The sequence below is a fragment of the Coenobita brevimanus genome, chromosome 71, assembly GCF_032717465.1.
Source record: "Coenobita brevimanus isolate Jiangsu-jjx chromosome 71, ASM3271746v2, whole genome shotgun sequence".
Taxonomy (NCBI): Eukaryota; Metazoa; Arthropoda; class Malacostraca; order Decapoda; family Coenobitidae; genus Coenobita; species Coenobita brevimanus.
In genome coordinates, this window is record NC_137024.1 from 4937415 (window position 1) to 4952753 (window position 15339).

Genomic DNA, 15339 nt, shown 5'->3' on the forward strand with positions numbered 1-15339 from the left:
TGCGTTCACGCTTGGCTGCACACGAGCCTAGCATCAGTCAGTCCAGTGTCTTCCCAATCAGCTTCAGTATTGTGTGTGTGTACACTCTCTCTCTCCCCAGTCATTTTTTGAGCCGAGCTGGCGTTTTCATTTAAGTTCATTTTATTCTTTTGTTTGCTGACTGAGGGAAGTAGCTATTTTATTTGATGTTGTGACCGTGTTGTCTTTGGAGGGGCAGGCTGGTTCACCGTGGTCCTCTCGTTGCCTTTATTAACGTTCCCCAACACACATACATACACACACACCCCTAACCCCTACACAGTTCAATCCCATCCCCTTGCACAAGGCTAGTGAGAACTATCGTTAGCTATCAACTGCTTTCCCCCTTGGACACGGGTTAAGTAGAAATTCGTCACCACCGGAAATAAGTGGGAGGTGTTCCTGTAGAGTGTCTCGGGCGGTATTATTTCCGGTAGTGACGATAGTAGGCTAGATCCATAGGTAGGCTGCTCCGTTTGTTACTATCAAAGTACAGAGTGTTGCGTACTTAAGTGATAATTCTTCCGTTGCGCAGTTTTCTCTAGTTTACGGAGTGTGAGTGCCGGGGTCTGCGTTATTTTCACAACGCAGTGGAGGCCGATCATCTAAAACTACCTTGTTGTCTTTTTGGTAATAGCCCCGGGCTGGCGCTACCGTAACAATATATATATATATATATATATATATATATATATATATATATATATATATATATATATATATATATTGTTACATAGCCTATGATTTCATCATCCTTTGTGTAATTTTAACGCACAGTATGCTGCATGTTTGATCACGAGCGTGTTCTGCCTCAGTTCCCTCCTTCTACCGTTATAGTAGAGTAAGTCGTCATTTCTGGAGTTCAGACCAGGATTGTCAACTCTTTGTCCCCATGGCTTCATTTGCGCGTCCTTCTTACAAGTTGTATCAAGCTCTGCTGGCCCCTATATAATGAGCTCAGTCTCTGCATCATTGCCACTTAGATCTGCTCCTCATTTTGTTCACATCTCTGTCCTCCCCTGTACAGATATTATTATTGTGAGTGTTCAAGAAATCTCCAAACATCTAGCAGCTGTGTGTAATTTGAGTATAACTGTTATTGCATTTTTTTCTTGTACTGTATAGCATAAGTTTAATTTGTAGGCCTAGTGAAGTTTTTGTAATTCATGTAAAGTTCTTTATGTCAGTCATTTTTGATAATAGTTTGTATCTGTAATCATTTATCTGGCCTTCACTTAGTATTATCTGGTATCTCATTTTTTCAGGGCTGACTTAGATAAATTTACTCTTGCTAATTTCGTGTTAATAGAGGCTATTGCAGTTAACCATATATTTAACCTGTTTTTTGCCATTACATTATCCATATGAGTCCTGAATGTTTTGTTGTTAGTTTGAGCATTAAACTTTAACTTGTAATTTTACCTAACTCTTTTGTTTTGAACCTGGAACTTTACGGGACAGTAGTGATTTTTAGTATTCTCACTTAAAGTGTACATTATCTTTCTCTGTTCCGTAACATAAATTTGGCGACCTCATATCAGGATATCCAGGATATTATCATAAGGATATTGTTTGTTATTTTGTGACTGTGATTTATTCATGATGTCTTCTATTACTACGCTTGATGAAGCCAATTATTTTTTGTCAAATGTGCAAACAGTGTTGGATGTAGAAAACAGAACAAAGAATGAACTTAAGCTTGTTGCTCAACAATTGGGAATTGTTGTTCGCTCTCATCATTCTAAAGATCAAATTGTTGACATGATTAATGAAAGCTTGTTTAATGTAACTCCTCCAAATGAGCAAACGCAGATTGAATTAGCTAAGTTACAGCTAGCCCTGCAGGAGGCCCGTGCTAGGGAGGCTGAGGCACAAGTTGAAATTGCTAGGATTCAGGCAGACCATGAGTATCGCATGAAACAAGGTGGAACTGGATCATCTAGCTCTGATGATTTTGATGTGGCTAAAAATGTTAAACTTGTCCCTCCTTTTAATGAATCTGATTTAACAAAGTATTTTCAGTTGTTTGAGAGGGTAGCTACAGGTTTTAATTGGCCCAAACAGAATTGGCCAGTACTCCTTCAAACTGTTCTCACCGGTAAAGCTCAAGTAACTTATGCATCTTTGCCTCAGGATCAGTCTGATAATTATGATGTAGTTAAGAGCTTGATTCTTAAGGCCTATGAGCTTGTTCCTGAAGCCTATAGAGTAAAATTTAGGACAACTTACAAGCAAGATAAGCAATCCCATGTTGAGTATGCAAAAATCAAAGATCTGTTAGAGCAGTGGTTAAATTCTAAGAATGTGGATTCTGATTTTGGTAAATTTAAGCAGATGATTTTGCTGGAGGATTTCAAAAGGTGTATTTATAAAGATGTAAGCCTATATCTTGATGAGAAAAGACTAGATAATTTGTCTGATGCTGCAGTTTTAGCTGATGAATATGTTCTCACTCACAAGAGATATTCTAAAGAAAAAGGGAAAGCTGAGAGTAAGTACGTTGCCTCTACTTAGAGTACAGGTAACAGGAAAGAGAATAAAGATGATGTTTCTCAGGAAGTAAATACCAGCTTCACCTCTAGATTTCAGAAAAGTAAATGTACTTATTGTAGTAAGCTTGGTCATACTACGGAGAGATGTTTCAGGAGACAGCGTGATGTGAACAAAAAGGAGTCTTTAAATATTCAGTCAATTGGTCTAGTGTCCACTCTTGAGAGTTCCCAGAATTCTTTAACTGAGTTAACTGAACCTGCTTTGAGGGGTAACTTAAATTCTCATGATGGAGCTCCTCTTTTGAGCAGTAACGTGGGTGACACTCTCAAGAGTTCATGTGCTAATTTCCTGTCTGATGGTTTTGTCAGTCCTCTGGACAGTAATGACAGGAAATCAGTTAAAATATATCGTGATACAGGTGCTTGCCAATCCCTTATGCTGACCAGTGTTCTAGGCTCTAATGTTAATTCCTCTGATGAAACTGTAATCTTACAAGGTGTAGGGAATAATTACTTCTCTGTCCCTCTGTGCAGAGTGAATTTAGAGTCTGGTTTTGTTAATGGTTCCGTTATGGTTGGGTTGGTTGAGACACTCCCAATGTCAGGTGTAACTTTCTTACTTGGAAATGATATTGGTGGAAGTCAAGTGTGTCCAGCTCCTCAGTTGTCTAGCGAGCCAGTGGCTGCGTCCCAGGATTGTGATGTCCCTGATGTGTTCCCAGCATGTGCTGTCACTAGGGCTAAGTCTAAAGTTACTGATGATTTAGAGGATAATGATGATGATGATGTTATCCTAGCTGACACTTTTCTTGCTAATTTGGACCACTCACCAGATGAGGCAGTACCCCGTAGTGTTGATAATTTGTCTCGTCAAGAGTTGGTTGAATTGCAGGTTGCTGACCCTGAGTTGAAAGGTCTAGCTAACTCTGCTTACAGTGAAGAAGAGTCAGCCGGTGCTTCTACTTGTTATTATATAAAGTCAGGAGTACTTATGAGGAAGTGGAGACCCCCAACAGCATCAGCCGACTGTGAATGGGAGGTTGTACATCAAGTTGTCATCCCTCGTGTTTGTAGGCAGGATATCATTAGAGTGGCTCATGATTCCAATTTGGCAGGACACCTTGGAGTGAGGAAGACTGTGGCACGCATTTTGAAACACATCTACTGGCCAGGTATCTTCAGGGATGTTTCCTGGTATTGTAAGTCTTGTCACACCTGTCAAGTTGTGGGGAAGTGTAATCAGACCGAAAAGGTTGCACCTCTAGTTCCCATTCCTCCTTTTGAGGCGCCTTTCACCCGTGTGTTGATGGATATTGTGGGCCCTCTTCCTAAGACTTCTTCAGGATTTTCTTATGTGTTGACCCTGATTGATATGGCTACTCGTTATCCTGAAGCCATTCCACTTAGAAATATCTCAGCAAAGAACGTGGTTAAGGAAATGCTAGGGTTCTTCACGACGTTTGGTCTGCCCAAGGAGGTATAGTCAGACCGGGGAAGTAATTTCATGTCAAATGTTTTCAAGCAGTCTCTGAAAGAGTTGGGCATCACCCAGATCACGTCTTCAGCTTACCATCCCCAGACCCAAGGAGCGTTGGAGAGATATCATCAAACACTCAAATCGATGCTCAAGAAATACTGTTTGGAACATCAGAAAGACTGGGATAAAGGTCTTCCATTTGTTGTGTTTGCCGCAAGAGAATCTCCAAATGAATCACTGGGCTTCTCACCTTTTGAACTACTGTTTGGCCATGAAGTAAGAGGACCCCTTAAGTTACTCAAGGAATGCTGGCTGTCGGAGGAAGATGACGTCAACCTGCTGGAGTATGTGATGAAGTTCAAAGAACGGCTGTCCACTGCTTTACAGCTGGTGAGAGAGAATTTAGGAGCTGCTCAGGAGAAGATGAAGACTTGGTATGATAAGAAGTCCAGGTTACGCCACTTTCAGCCAGGAGATCAGGTTTTGATTCTGCTACCAGTTCATGGGCAACCTCTTCAAGCCAAGTTTAGTGGTCCTTATTTCGTGGAGAAGAAACTCAGTGATGTCAATTATGTCATCGCCACACCAGATCGTAGAAAGAACAAGCAACTATGTCACATCAACATGCTAAAGTTATATCACAGGCGGGACGAAAATAATCCAGTCTGCACTGTAGCTGTTCCACCCGAGTCTGCAAGTGAAGCTCTCCCATGCAGTATGAGCCTGAGTGATAGTTTGGGGAAGAATCCTGATATCATGAATGATCTCCAGACTAAGCTTTCTCATCTACCTCCCGAGGAAAGGCAGGAGTTTTCGGCATTACTGCAGGAGTACCCGCAAGTGTTCCATGCTACTCCAGGAAGAACCACTGTGTTGATGCATGATGTCGATGTTGGAGACGCAAAGCCAATTAAATTGCCTCCTTACCGTGTGAACCCAGTGAAAGTTCCTCTCATCCAGAAGGAGCTTGGCTACCTGTTGGACCACAAGATGATTGAGCCCTGTCAGAGCGAGTGGAGTTCTCCTGTCACTTTAGTCCCTAAGCCAGGTGGGTCACAGAGGCTTTGCATCGACTACAGACGTGTTAATCAGATAACTAAAACAGACACCCTCTCCCTCGTGTGGAAGATTGCGTAGACAAGATCGGAAAGGCTAGGTACATGAGTAAGTTTGATTTGTTAAAGGGATACTGGCAAGTACCTATGACTGAACGTGCTAGGGAGATCTCATGTTTTGTAACACTAGGAAAGGTTTTTGCATGTTCTGTAATGCCATATGGTATGAAGAATGCACCAGCCACATTTCAGAAGCTCATGAATGTTGTAACAGAGGGTTTGGCAGGGTGTGTTGTTTATATTGATGATGTATTAATCTTCAGTGACAACTGGAAAGATCATCTATGCCATGTCAGTAAATTTCTTGACCGTTTAGTTCAGGCTAATCTTGTAGCTAATTTATCAAAGTGTGAGTTTGGTCAAGCTAAAGTTCAGTACCTTGGGTATGTAATTGGTGATGGACATGTTGCACCACCAGGAGCTAAGGTTCAGGTTATAAGTGATCTTCCCAGTCCTAAAAGTAGGAAAGAGCTACAAAGATTTTTGGGAATGGTAGGTTATTACAGATTTGTTCTTAACTTTTCAATTCTTGTATCACCACTTACAGACCTACTGAAAAAGGGAGTTAAATTTGTCTGGACCGATAACTGTGAATCCTCTTTCAACAAACTTAAAGCTATTCTATTAAGTCAGCCAGTGCTCGCTACTCCAAATTTTGCTAAGCCTTTTAAGATGGCTGTTGATGCAAGTGATACAGGAGCTGGGGCTGTTTTGCTGCAAGAGGATGATCAGGGTATTGAACATCCTGTATCTTATTACAGTAAGAAGTTCACTCCACCTCAAAAGAACTACTCCACTATTGAGAAAGAGCTTTTGGCCTTGATTTTGGGTTTACAGCATTTTTCATTTTATTTGTGTTCTGGTTTTGACCCCATAGTCATTTATACCGATCATAACCCACTGAAATTCCTTAGTAAGTTTAAAGATAATCAGAGATTGACAAGATGGAGTCTACTTCTTCAGGAGTTTTCATTAGACATACAACATGTCAAGGGGAAAGAAAATGTTATTGCAGATTGCTTATCTAGACTTTAGACAGATTGTTTTAGAGTAATAAGAAATTTCCTTTGTAAATTTCTTTTTCTTTGTGGGGAGGTGTTACATAGCCTATGATTTCATCATCCTTTGTGTAATTTTAACGCACAGTATGCTGCATGTTTGATCACGAGCGTGTTCTGCCTCAGTTCCCCCCTTCTACCGTTATAGTAGAGTAAGTCGTCATTTCTGGAGTTCAGACCAGGATTGTCAACTCTTTGTCCCCATGGCTTCATTTGCGCGTCCTTCTTACAAGTTGTATCAAGCTCTGCTGGCCCCTATATAATGAGCTCAGTCTCTGCATCATTGCCACTTAGATCTGCTCCTCATTTTGTTCACATCTCTCTCCTCCCCTGTACAGATATTATTATTGTGAGTGTTCAAGAAATCTCCAAACATCTAGCAGCTGTGTGTAATTTGAGTATAACTGTTATTGCATTTTTTTCTTGTACTGTATAGCATAAGTTTAATTTGTAGGCCTAGTGAAGTTTTTGTAATTCATGTAAGGTTCTTTATGTCAGTCATTTTTGATAATAGTTTGTATCTGTAATAATTTATCTGGCCTTCACTGAGTATTATCTGGTATCTCATTTTTTCAGGGCTGACTTAGATAAATTTACTCTTGCTAATTTCGTGTTAATAGAGGCTATTGCAGTTAAATATATATTTAACCTGTTTTTTGCCATTACATTATCCTTATGAGTCCTGAATGTTTTGTTGTTAGTTTGAGCATTAAACTTTAACTTGTAATTTTACCTAACTCTTTTGTTTTGAACCTGGAACTTTACGGGACAGTAGTGATTTTTAGTATTCTCACTTAAAGTGTACATTATCTTTCTCTGTTCCGTAACAATATATATATATATATATATATATATAGGTATATATATATATATATATATATATATATATATAGGTATATATATGAGTGTGTGTGTGTGTGTGTGTGTAAATTCTTATAAATTTATCCGGTCATCCTACTATAAATATCCTCCTGAAAACATTGCCAGTGTGATTCTAGTAATTATTTATTTCGAACTTAGAGTCTAGGGTAGTGTTTAATAATAATAAAGGAAGAATATATATAAGTGATTAATAGACTTCGTTTTTCCTTTAGAAAGAATGACATGGGAAGTCCTAACTATAAGATTAGTCTCAGTATCTGTCATTCCTATTGAACATTACAAAACGAAGGCAAAGATGAATACCTTTGATAGTAAACATGTATTGTAGTATATGCAGTAATGTAGACTCAGAGAACAGTGTGGTATCAATACAAACAACATGCCGCTTTCGAATCTTGAGAATACCTTGGGATACTGTGACGTAGGCAACTCTCCAAACCCCCCCAGCCCCAGCCACCCTCCCTCCCACTGACAGTTACCAGACATGGGGGGGTCTGGCTGCTGCTTCGTGAGTATTGTCGACTACCAATGCTCTGAACAGTGGGTAATGCGGAACTTTCCCTGACTGTACATCTGTGTTTAGCATTAGCTCATAAGTATTTGCCTATCTGTTCGCTTCCTGATGCTTTGTCCTCTGAGATAAAGAAAGGTACACGCCTCTTGGTTTTTGTGAAGATTAGAAAACGGTGCACAAATGAATGAATTATGCTCCCATGCTAATACTGTGTTGACTTCAGAAGACACAAAAGCATCGGCCCAGAGGAGGACCTAGGATGAACTATAGCTAATTTCACATTAACTCAGATTCAGGAAGTTAAGACTATTCAATCATTAGAATCTAGAGCACTATAACACAAAACACAATAAACAACTGACATGATACACTCACTCAGGGAAGCAGGTGTTGATGAGGTGCATGAAGAGATGATACGTAGTTAAGAAAGCAGAATGGAATGTTTGCTGGAGATATGTCAGAAAGCTTGGGTAAACGGAGCTGTAGCTGTGGAGTGGGAGAAGATTGTAAGTGTGACCTTGTACTAAACTGAAGATGAATTAAATGAGCTTAAAAATGAGCATGAGATAGAGAATGGCTTATGGAAGTATATTTCAGAGATGAGAAATGAATCAGGTTAGTGAGTCATGAACAGGGGGGTTCAGCAGTGGCGTACTTGAGGGGGGGGGGCTATTTGAAACTGCCCCCCGGGCCCCCAATTGAGGGGGGGGCCTAAAAGCCTTAAAAATTTATAAGCTTTTTTATTAATATTTAAAAACATATATATATATATTATCGTCCCGACAATCCTGGCTGAGATATTAGATAAGTGTTGAGAATGAGGGGGGCTAGATTCTTTAGTAGGGCCCTCCTCCGGGAGGGGGGCCCCGCAAAGAACCTAGCCTCCCGGGCCCCAAAATCTCTAGGTACGCTCCTGGGGGGTTGGATTCATATAAAATCAAAAGGGTTCGAGCTGACCGTATCCTGTAACCTTAAATTTGACCTTGATCCGTGAACTTGACCTGTGAGTGATTGTTCTTAAAAAAAAAAAAAAAAAAAAGTTTAATCTTGCCTTATCCTTAACACTTCCACAAAGTTTAATCTGAATCGGACAAAAAATTTCCCTTGCCCTTTGATCTTAGCTCTTGACCTATTGTTCTAAAAAGAAAAGACTCTTAGCCTTACCCTCAGCCATTCCATTAACTGTGGTTAAAATCGAATCAGAACTGTGTCATTTATTTTATCTGACACACACAGGTGTAACTTTGACCTCGCCCTGTGACCTTGACCTGTAACTATTTATTTTCAAAACTGAATCACATCATTCTTGCTTTACCGGCAACTTTTCCTCCAATTCTGGTCTAAATTGGAAGAACACTGTGTAATCTGATTTGCTAGGTCAGCGTTGGACAGCCCTGTGACCCTGACCTTTTGTTCTCCCACCAAACTTTTGTTCTCCCACCAAACTTTTGTTCTTCCACCAAGTTTCCTTAAAAATGTATAAAAACGGTTTGAGTTATTTTGTTCACAGACAGACAGACACGCATGCCGATCAACTCGTAACTACTTCTCTCGCTTTGGGGTACGCGGTTGTAATATACATACAAATCCGTTTCTGTCTATATATCTATTTACTTAGGTAGACAGATGGACGGAGAAATGGATAGATAGATAGGTAGATAGATACAGGTATTTCCATAATCCTAAGTTCAAGTCTGTCTGTCTGTCTGTGGTGTGCGGTTTGTGTGTGGCATCACGAATACATGGTGAGAGAGAAAAAATCCAAAAGCAAGAGTACTTAACAACCCTATAGTATATCTTCTGGAAAAGTCGACCGCGTACTTGCATCGCACCACAATAGCCGTTGTTTGGACCCTCACGCACAAACGGTGAGGAATATCAACAAAATCCAAAACCAGAGTTGTTAATGCCTTGTGGAGTATGGCCTTTAGTTTTTTTTTTTTTTTGGGGGGGGGAAATAGAATGGAATACTGTACACAAATCATGTTCTGTTGCTTGCCATTAGTGAACTGATCTTTGTAGACTGGCTGTGAATATCTGTAAACAGCTTGATTTAAAGCTAAGTACAGTATAAGTAAGGGGTATGTGATGGTTGTGAAGACAGGCTGACAGTGTGACGTGCTAATAAATGGAGAGACGAACTGGTGAGTGAGTTCAAGCACTTCGGTGTAGTAATAATAATGAAGGGTAAATGTACAGGGACCTGGATTAATACGTTGACCATTGAGACCGTCTAAGAATGCTGATTGTTACGTAAAGGAAATGTGGAGTGGCGGACATATAATCTGAGGAAAACTTGGCTCGAAACTAAGAGGTCCCAGGTTCGACTGCTTGATATTCCGACTGTTTTGATTTTTTTTTATAGTCTGCACTTAGAGCTTAACTTGGGACTTGGAACTGTGGTGGGCAGATGCATGTCCCTGTCTGAGAGTTTGTCGTGTGCTTTCCTTGTCAGTCACACAAAGGGGGTGAAGATTAGAGCGGTTCAGGGGAGAAAAATTACATGTACTATGAAAACCTTGATACAGAAAGAGATCTCAATATGGGAGTTGCAGGAGGGATGCTTAAAGATATAGCACTACTGAGATTTAACATTCAGGTGTGAAAGCTTAGTCAGGCAATATCGTGAAAAGACAAGTAAGAGCTGTGAAAATGTGACTGTTGAGGATTATACATGAAGCGTGTAAAGTAGATAGCCTAAGAAACGACGTTATTAGCAAAAGATGTAGAGCAAGGAAGTATGTTCAAAACGGAGTGGAAGAGATGTGCTTTAGATTGTATGAAGAGAATGGATGAAGGAAAGTTGGTGATGCAGCTAGATGCGAAGAAGGTTGAAGGTGAGGGGAGGAATGGTAAACTAAATAAAAATGTGTAATGATAGGATAAAGAACGGGTGAGAAGGAGAGAGAGGGAAGTTGGGGAAGCTGGCGTATTAACAGAGGCTCGACTTACCTGGATGAGTTAGATAGGGCGTGGATTTCACAATATTTTTTTCCATTTGATAGTTAATGGTCTAACTGACTTACAGGTACATATGAATACCATCTAAATGAATATATATATATATATATATATATATATATATATATATATATATATATATATATATATATATATATATATATATATATTACATCCCCCTAGTACGCGCCTATAAGGGTGGCAGAGGACGTCGCATACTAGGAATTTGCGTACTGTGAATACATAAACTTGTGGGAAAAATTACATATAGACGGCACCCCCCCTTCATGGGCAACCCTTGAAACGCCTTTCAGACCTAAGTATTGTACTGTACAAGGAAACTAAGACATACTACCTAAGATAAAGTAAACCAACAAGATTATGGCTTTACTAGGTAAATCAACAAGGATATGGCTTAACTAAACCAACAAGAATATGGCTGCTCACCTTAACCCAAGAGGACAACGGCTTTGATGGAGGTAAGAAGAGGATCCAAGGCAGGATGAGGCACGTAGCATGCATCTCCTGCATCACCCACCACACCACCCAACACACCACCTTCCTCACCGCTTTCGTTACCGGCACTTTCGACACTTTCACTGCCTAATGCACTCACTTCGTTCATAAATTCTTTCAAAGTCTATTTGTGACACCTCAGACATCGCATCATCCTCTTGATCCTCCTCAGGATATGGCTCTTCTGATGTTGAAGGGAGTGATTCCTCACTTTGTTCAGTCCGAAGGAAACGGGTGATGAAGGTTTGCTTCTGTCTGTTTACTTCCTGGTTGTGCTTGTCGGTGTAGTAGCAGAAGGTTTTGTCCAGTGAAGACATCACCTCCTCCACCCGCAACTGAGAGCGTTCGATGTCCTTGAATTCTTCCTTGAATTCATCAAGGGCACACAGTACCCTGCTGATCTCCATCATGGTCATATCTTCACTCTCCATCACTGGTGTTGCTGCCTTTTCTGCTGCTATCTCCTGCTCTCCGTCGGCCTCGTCCACTTGCTGCACAAGGTGTGCGGATCATAGGCAACTGTTATCACTTCTTGGGGGGGCAATGTCGCGTACTCGGGGTAACCCCAGATTGGGGGCACTCTTTGCTGCCCGTCTCGCTTACAAGGAGTTCGATTCGCATTCTAATAAAAAATACACTAAAAAAAAAAAAAACGTCCTCCCGTACAAGGGGGATCGCTACTCCGAACTCGCGTACTGTGGGGATGTACTGTATATATATATATATATATATATATATATATATATATATATATATATGCAGATGTATAGGCTTGTAAGATGGTGTTAGGAATCCTGGGGTTTGGAGTTTGTGTGAATGATTGCGTGGCTCATTTCACTAAACTTACTATTGATACTTATCCCATTTTGTACATTTTCTTTCTGTCTCTGCTTCTCCATCCATAGTGGAAATGATGATGATGATGATGATAGATTAACAATGAAGTTTCTGATGGCAATAGTCCTACAAGAGATAAGTGTGGATTTTGATTTCAGGAATTAGTTGGCTGATGATGGCGCTGGCTCTGGTGGGGAAGCTAACTCTGTCTGCAGCCTTTCAGATCGTTTACCTGCACCTCACTGAACTCTTCCCTACTGAGGTGCGAACAAGGGGTATGGGTACGGCTTCCATGATGTCCAAATTGGGGTCCACCATTTCTCCTTTCCTCGTCGACTCGTTGGTTAGTATCTTGAGCTTTCATTTTCCTCTCACGATTTTCCTAGTGTAACGCATAGGCCTACAGGGTTTATTGATCTTGTTCAAGGCTGTTTGGCAGATTACCGTGAAGTGTATCCATACAGAAAAATAAAGCTGAGATGATTAGACCTCTGAGATGAACCCGAGCTTGGCTGATGTGAGGATGGGTTGTGTGGCTGTTTCTCCGTACACGCATTTGATACTTCTCCAACCTTCCTACTTTCTCTCTCCCTTTTATTTTTTTTAATGATGATGATGATGATGATGGTGATACTGATCGAGTTCCGTTCATGACGAGGTTCAGTTCATGGCATTTATTGAATCCTCTAACCCCCTGCTACCCAAATCTGAAACATTATTAAAGCTTCTCTGGTCGTTGGTCAAAGCAGTATGTCTCAGTTTGCCTATTTAAATTTTCTAATATCGTGTGTATAAAGTCTGATTTGGCGGAGATTTTCGTTTTTCGGCAAAATATTTCCCATAACTTAGTGGTGAGATAAACCATTTTACTGCTGTACGTCCATGCCATAGCACTTCTTCGTGACTAAAATTAGTTTCTAGTGTTGATTTTCTAACAGTTCAGCATTCAGATTGGAAAAAAAGGTAACTTTAAGCTAATTTAACGTGGATATGACAGTACCTTTCATTTTGTCTGCCTTGATTTCCTTGCAGAGTTCGTTATTTTCTTGATAATGTTACGTGTCTCTTCTGGAGTGAAGGAGGTGTGTGTTGTTACTGAGTGGAAAGATTGCCTATTTGTTGTTTTTCTGACCCAGTATGAGTTGGTGTAAGGTGACTTAGGGTTTGCGTACTAGTTTGTAAGTCTGCTTGTTCCTCGTAAGAAGGGATTTGCTGGGTGTTGGCAGTGATGAATGTTCTGTAGAGCCTAGAGGGTTTTGGGATGTGGTCGATGTGATCAGAAACATTCTTGGCCCACAAGTTAGAAGTCCTCGTTTAGATTCCCGTACCAGTCATGAGACCTTTGGCCAAAATGTTCATTACTACAGCCTCTTGAAGCCTAGAACCAAAGTAGAGACCTAGATCATAAATTCATAACTCGAGTTCAGTTCTTGGACTTATCAAATTGGCTTCCTGTTTGTTTCCCCACTGTCCCTGTTCACTCCTTAGTATAGTTTGGGATTTGGTCGTAAAATCGACGGTATTAATGTAAAGTTGTAAACCTTCATCTTTCGTATGCAGCGAAGTGTGTGGGGGTCAGCGCCATCTATAGTCCTGGGCTGCACTTCCTTGCTTGCTGCCTTCGTCACCTGCCTGCTGCCAGAGACCAAAGGCGCCGCACTCCATGATACAGTTGCTGGTCTTGAAGCATCTGGTTATGTGAGGTACTACCATGATTATATGCTTACCTGTACACTACCCCGCAGGTTGTGGCCTTAGATGGTGTTATTATGAGGTATTTTTGTGCTAGAAAAATGACACACACAACAAAACCGTTTACAAGGGAAGGTTCCTATATGACGTTCAAGGGGAAATGAGACATGTGTAAGGCAAGACACACTGCTGGCAGGAAAGTGTCGGCGAACCATGGCTCATAACCGCACATTCGTTAAGCCATAGTTTCAGCTCACCCCCTTAATCCTACCCCTGGATGGAAAAAACTCACAGCCAGGATTTTGCACCAGATGAAGATGTGTTGTTGAAGCTTTTCTTGAGTGCACGAGTAACAGTGTCATCGCGAACTGTTCCCCCTACACTCGAACAAAGCTTAAAAATCCCACCTTAACAATGGCGAGTTTTCATTATGTGTGTAATCCTGGCTGCAACGTCCCTCCAGGCATGGGTTAAATCAGAATCAGAATCAGAAAGCTGTGTACTTCATCATTGGTAGGAATGTTCCGTTGCGAGTTAGAATTTCTTCCAAGAGACACGACTGCTGTGACTAGGAATACAGTGGCAGATTCTGAGGCGTCTGTGCTCAAAGACAATTGTTGGTTCTTATAATTTATACGTGACTATTACGTTCTGTGCAGGTTATTATTACTGAGCCTCAAACACTGATGGTAAGCGAGAATAATACAAAAGGCATATATGCTCAGTTTCTGTGTGTGTGTGTGTGTGTGTGTGTGTGTGTGTGTGTGTGTGTGTGTGTGTGTGTCTGTCTGTCTCTCTCTCTCTCTCTTCTTTCAAACACTTTGCAGTTTGATTCCATTCCAATATTTCTTCACCACCTCGCTTCAGACTCGGTGCAATTATTCCTTAGGTAAAAAACCCAAGACGACTTTTTAAATTTCAGTAAATAAGGTCTTTTAAAGGGCTTCATAAGGGTCTAAGATCAAACCATAAAAACACAAATTTGGGGATCCTGTGTTCTTGTATAATCGTTAGTCATACCGTCCATGTGCACAGAGTATGCAAGTGTGCTGCATTTGTTTGGAAACCATTTTGCCTTCTCTTGGGACTGTAGGCAGTTTTAAGTGCTAAATTATTTCTCTTCTGGAATGATAGATTTTCGTTGCAATACTTTTATTCCTGTATGTTATACCTAATTACCTTCAGTGACATGATGGTTCATGCTATTTAAAAAAGCTGCTTATACTGTCACAAATATAAACATCTAGGATAAAACTGCCAAACTTCAGTGGCATTTCATTCCTGGTTAAAACGATCTTCCAATAAATATGGTTTATTTTGGTTTTACTACTTTGCAGATGAAAATAAGAACTTGCAGAAGCTTGACCCCTTCAATCCAGTCACACATTTTCTATTAAGTTTTCATTTTCTGCTACCACGCATATTTATAAAACTTATCAAGGACCACAAGTCGAGATAAGGGTGTCATTGGAGGTCAGTTGGAACTTCTTGAGCTCAGGAAATCTAAGTTGAATAAAATCACCTGGTAGTAACAAGAATTAAGTTACGTACTCAGATTGAAGGGGTTGATATTTTTGCACACAGTATAACATCCGATATGATGAAGTGGCCTTATCTATCACAGGAGGAGGAAGTACTCAGCCAAGGACGAGGTGAATTCAAGATAAGGACAGGCCACCTGGTGTGTTCATCGACGGCCTGTGCTGCACCGTGAGTCTCAGCGAAAATTTATCAACGCACATCAACGCACATTTCAACGCACATATCAACGCACAGT

The 15339-nt window shown here is 40.6% G+C and overlaps 1 protein-coding gene across 1 annotated transcript; it reads left to right on the forward strand.

Annotated features, from left to right (window-relative positions):
• Positions 1 to 10344: 10344 nt before the first annotated feature.
• Positions 10345 to 13628, forward strand: LOC145406637 (solute carrier family 22 member 15-like). The gene is made up of 3 exons (XM_080277713.1): positions 10345 to 10393; positions 12029 to 12213; positions 13431 to 13628. The coding sequence occupies exons 1-3, from the start codon at positions 10345 to 10347 to the stop codon at positions 13626 to 13628; spliced, it is 432 nt and encodes a 143-aa protein (XP_080133839.1).
• The last annotated feature ends 1711 nt before the right edge of the window (positions 13629 to 15339 follow it).